This window comes from Lycium ferocissimum, chromosome 4 (genome assembly GCF_029784015.1).
Source record: "Lycium ferocissimum isolate CSIRO_LF1 chromosome 4, AGI_CSIRO_Lferr_CH_V1, whole genome shotgun sequence".
Classification (NCBI taxonomy): domain Eukaryota; kingdom Viridiplantae; phylum Streptophyta; class Magnoliopsida; order Solanales; family Solanaceae; genus Lycium; species Lycium ferocissimum.
In genome coordinates this window covers 29,519,482-29,523,376 of record NC_081345.1, presented here as the reverse complement: position 1 = coordinate 29,523,376, position 3,895 = coordinate 29,519,482, and the positions used below count along the sequence as shown (strand labels likewise).

The window sequence follows — 3,895 nt, the reverse complement described above, 5'->3', positions numbered from 1 at the left end:
AATATGCCACCATACACGCTCTTTTTTAGGTCAAATGAAAAACGACGACTATTGGCTGTTTCCATCCACTTGCCTACTCGGATTTGCATATATAAGCTTATATTATGCATTATAACTATAGAACAAATTAAACCGCCACTTTTGTGGACTTACTACAAACCTTCTTTGTTTTGTGTTTGTCTTCACTTACGCATCTTGTCAAATATATTGAGCAGTAAATATCAACTCCAATTTTTCCTAGTAATATTCCCTTAGGACTTTCTGATATTTCACATCATTAGCTATTTAACCTTTAGTATATATATATCCAGATTTACACCAAACTCTGATAAAAATTTCATCAGATTTAATTAAACAATATGGTGGGTTGCAAAATTGCCTGGAAAGCTATTCTACCAAATTGCTTCAAGGCCAAGAATGATAGTAATGTTCTTCCTTCAGAGGAAAATGTGATAGAAATCTGTAAACAGATGAATTCTGGTCATCGTAATAGGTTTGCTATTTCCGATATAAGTACTGATTCCAGATCAGTGTTTATATCATTGGATGATCTGTCATCAAACGCAATAATCGGTTCAAATCTTCATGTATTCACACTTGATGAGCTTAAACTCATCACGAGTAACTTCTCGTCTGCGAATTTTCTCGGTAAAGGTGGATTTGGACCCGTTCACAAGGGGTTCATTGATGATAAGATTAAGCCTGGTTTAGATGCTCAACCTGTTGCGGTTAAATTGCTTGATTTGGATGGTAATCAGGGCCACCATGAATGGCTGGTGAGCAATTAATAATTACCTTTTTGACCTAAACATGCTACAAATGCTTTTGTATTTTCAAGACTGGCCTCTTATTTCTATTGATGTTCCTTCTAATTAGTACTTTGATACATTTATACTTGTGGCATTTTCAGACTGAAGTGGTATTTTTGGGACAATTGAGGCATCCCCATCTAGTGAAATTGATCGGATATTGTTGGGAAGATGAACAGAGACTTCTCGTTTACGAGTACATGGCAAGGGGCAACCTAGAGGATCAGCTATTTTCGAGTAAGCATTGACATTCTTATGTGTGAACAATGCCCGCGAATAATATGTTTTTTGCTCAAAGTGCTTAATTCTGTGCTATTACTTCATATGATCACTTTTATCAACTGTTAAATGAACAAAACTTTTGGCCCCTATGTTTATGAATTTTCATTTGATGTATCAAAACAGGATACTCGAGTTGCTTGCCATGGTCGACCAGAATAAAAATTATGGTTGGTGCTGCAAAGGGACTAGAGTTTCTTCACGGGGAAGAAAAACCAGTAATCTACCGAGACTTCAAGGCTTCTAACATCCTCTTAGACTCGGTAAGTTATCTATAGAGTACATTATTTTAACATTGAAAAGTTCAACTTCTATTTAAGATATCTTTTTCCAGGACAAAATAAAGTATAGAAACTAATAGTATGAATTAATTATCAGGATTACAGGGCCAAGCTGTCTGATTTTGGTCTGGCAAAGGATGGACCGGAAGGTGACGATACACATGTTTCGACACGTGTCATGGGCACTCACGGCTACGCTGCTCCGGAGTACATCATGACTGGTAAACTTTTATACTATCAGTGTATTTTAACCTGTTATAATACGTGTCTCACTTTCTTGTTACTACTTATTAGTCCCGCTTATTACGAATACTTAGCTTTCCTTTTCCTTTGAACAGGTCATTTGACAAGTAAGAGCGATGTGTACAGCTTCGGGGTAGTTCTATTAGAATTAATAACGGGACGACGAGCCATGGACAAGAAGCGCCCCGTCAAAAAAGAGCGAAGCCTGGTGGATTGGGCAAGACCAATGCTAAGGGATCCACGCAAACTCGACGGAATAATGGACCCAAGACTTGAAGGCCAGTACTCGACACAAGGAGCAAAGAAAGTAGCTGCATTGGCTTATCAATGCTTAAGCCACCAGACCAGGTCTAGGCCAACTATGAGCGACGTGGTAAAGGCCTTGGAGCCTGTCTTGGACATGAAGGATATACCAATGGGCCCATTTGTTTATGTTGTTCCAACCTCAAAATGTGACAAGGAAATGGAAATTGGTGAGGTGAAGACTAAAGTGGACGAACAAAAGGCGAACATAAAGGGAGAAAAAGAAGAAGAAAAAAGAGATGCAGGGGAAAACAGAGAGGATAGTAATATTAGGCAGCGCAGAGTCGGACACAGGCATAAGCATAGACTAAATACTGATGCTGCTGACTTTAAAGCACGAATTTAAATTTCCGAAGAACAAATAAAATTCCTTTTAATTAGTCACAATGAAGAGAAGAAAACGAAGAACTATCAAAAGTGTAAAGATATGTGAATATAGATTGTTTACTGAAGTTTTTTAATTTTTTATTTGAGTTGACATTTTAATCGCAGTTTTGGACAACATGGATTCATTTCATGTTTTCATTCTGGTGATTGAAAACAATGTAACATAGAAGATTCTTATGACTTTTAGAAGTTTGAAAAAGTTGTTGAAGAAGAAAAAGTAGCTATGAAAAAAAAGAAAAAGGTAAAGGATCAAAAATGCCCCTCTACCTTGGAAAAAGGGCTAAAAATATTCTCCATTACAACTTTGGATCAAAAATACCTCTCACGTCATTAAAGTTTTCAAATATACCCCTGTCTTAACGGAAATTCCCAACATAATCTGATTTCATTTTTAAACTCGCTCTTTAAACCCGACTCAACTAAATAAAAAATGCACATGAGTTACCTGCTTCTGTGCCTACTGACTCCAAATGTAGGACTCGAGGACAATTTGGCCGCATATAAGTTTTGTATGTAGTTGAGTCGGGTTTAAATAGAGCGGGTTTAAAAATGAAATCAGGTTATTTTAGGGGATTTTACAAGATAGGGTATATTTAAAAACTTTAATGACGGCGTTTTTGACCCAAATTTATAAACGAAGATTTTTATTTTTTTTCCCAAAAAAAAAAAAAAAAAAAAAAATGGAATCATTTTTCTCTTTGTTTAACTGTTTCCTTCTAGTCAGTAATGGTCAAAGTCAAGACCCTAAAGAATAGAGAGTAGATGGGGCACAAGAGTTGGTGAGGTGCAACAGTGCAATATCACTAGAAAAGGTCTTCATGGAATACATTTTTTTGTGTGTGGTAGGCTCGGGCAAGTTTGTTGGAGCACGTCGTTGTTTTTTCTCTCGAGGTTGCTTGCAAAGAGCCAATATTATTCTGAGATATTAATAGAAAGAGAATCGAAAACCAGCTCCAACGTACGCGTTCCACAAACATGAATCACCACAGGCTCATAAAGCAAGCTAAGCTTCATAGGGCCCTGAGACTGAAGGAAATAAATGTAAGCCCTTACTACCACAAATTATGATGGGGCAATTCGCAAATAAATGTAAGCCCTTACTACCACAAATTAAATTTCTTTCTTTTTCAAGGTGGTATTTAAATTTTTCTTAAAAAAAAAACCCATAGTGCCTCCGGTTCGAACCCCCGCCAAAAAATTTAAAAAAATTTGCAAAGCGAGTTTAAATTTCGCTATCCTTCCGGCGACTTTGCCTTGAAGATATATATATATATATATATATATATATATATATATATTTTAAACTTTTCAAGGTAAACTTTTAGTAATGCCTTAACTAAAAGTGTGCGCCCTCATAAAACATAACTAAAAGTAAGTTCTAAGGCGTAAGTTTTCCTTAAGGATAACTAAAAGTTTGCCTTATAAGGCAAAAGTTTAAATTTTGCTATGCCCTCCGGCAGACTTTTTAGTTAAATCGGCGACTTTTAGTTATGTTTAACTAAAAGTCCCGGAGGACTTTTGCCTATATATATATATATATATATATATATATATATATATATATATATATTTTACTTTTCTAGTAAACTTTTA

General features: G+C 35.8%; 1 protein-coding gene across 1 annotated transcript; it reads left to right on the top strand.

The window, feature by feature from the left end:
• The first annotated feature begins 237 nt into the window (after positions 1-237).
• Positions 238-2,367, top strand: LOC132052182 (serine/threonine-protein kinase RIPK-like). The gene is made up of 5 exons (XM_059443580.1): positions 238-776; positions 911-1,046; positions 1,215-1,351; positions 1,467-1,590; positions 1,708-2,367. Exons 1-5 carry the CDS (start codon positions 360-362, stop codon positions 2,259-2,261), a joined length of 1,368 nt encoding a protein of 455 aa, XP_059299563.1. The 5' UTR covers positions 238-359; the 3' UTR covers positions 2,262-2,367.
• Positions 2,368-3,895: the final 1,528 nt, after the last annotated feature.

Excerpts from the sequence above, each read along its gene's own strand:
- LOC132052182 (XM_059443580.1), top strand. The coding sequence starts at position 360 with ATGGTGGGTTGCAAAATTGCCTGGAAAGCTATTCTACCAAATTGCTTC. Across the intron at positions 777-910 it reads AGGGCCACCATGAATGGCTG|ACTGAAGTGGTATTTTTGGG; the intron begins GTGAGCAATTAA and ends TGGCATTTTCAG. Across the intron at positions 1,352-1,466 it reads CTAACATCCTCTTAGACTCG|GATTACAGGGCCAAGCTGTC; the intron begins GTAAGTTATCTA and ends ATTAATTATCAG.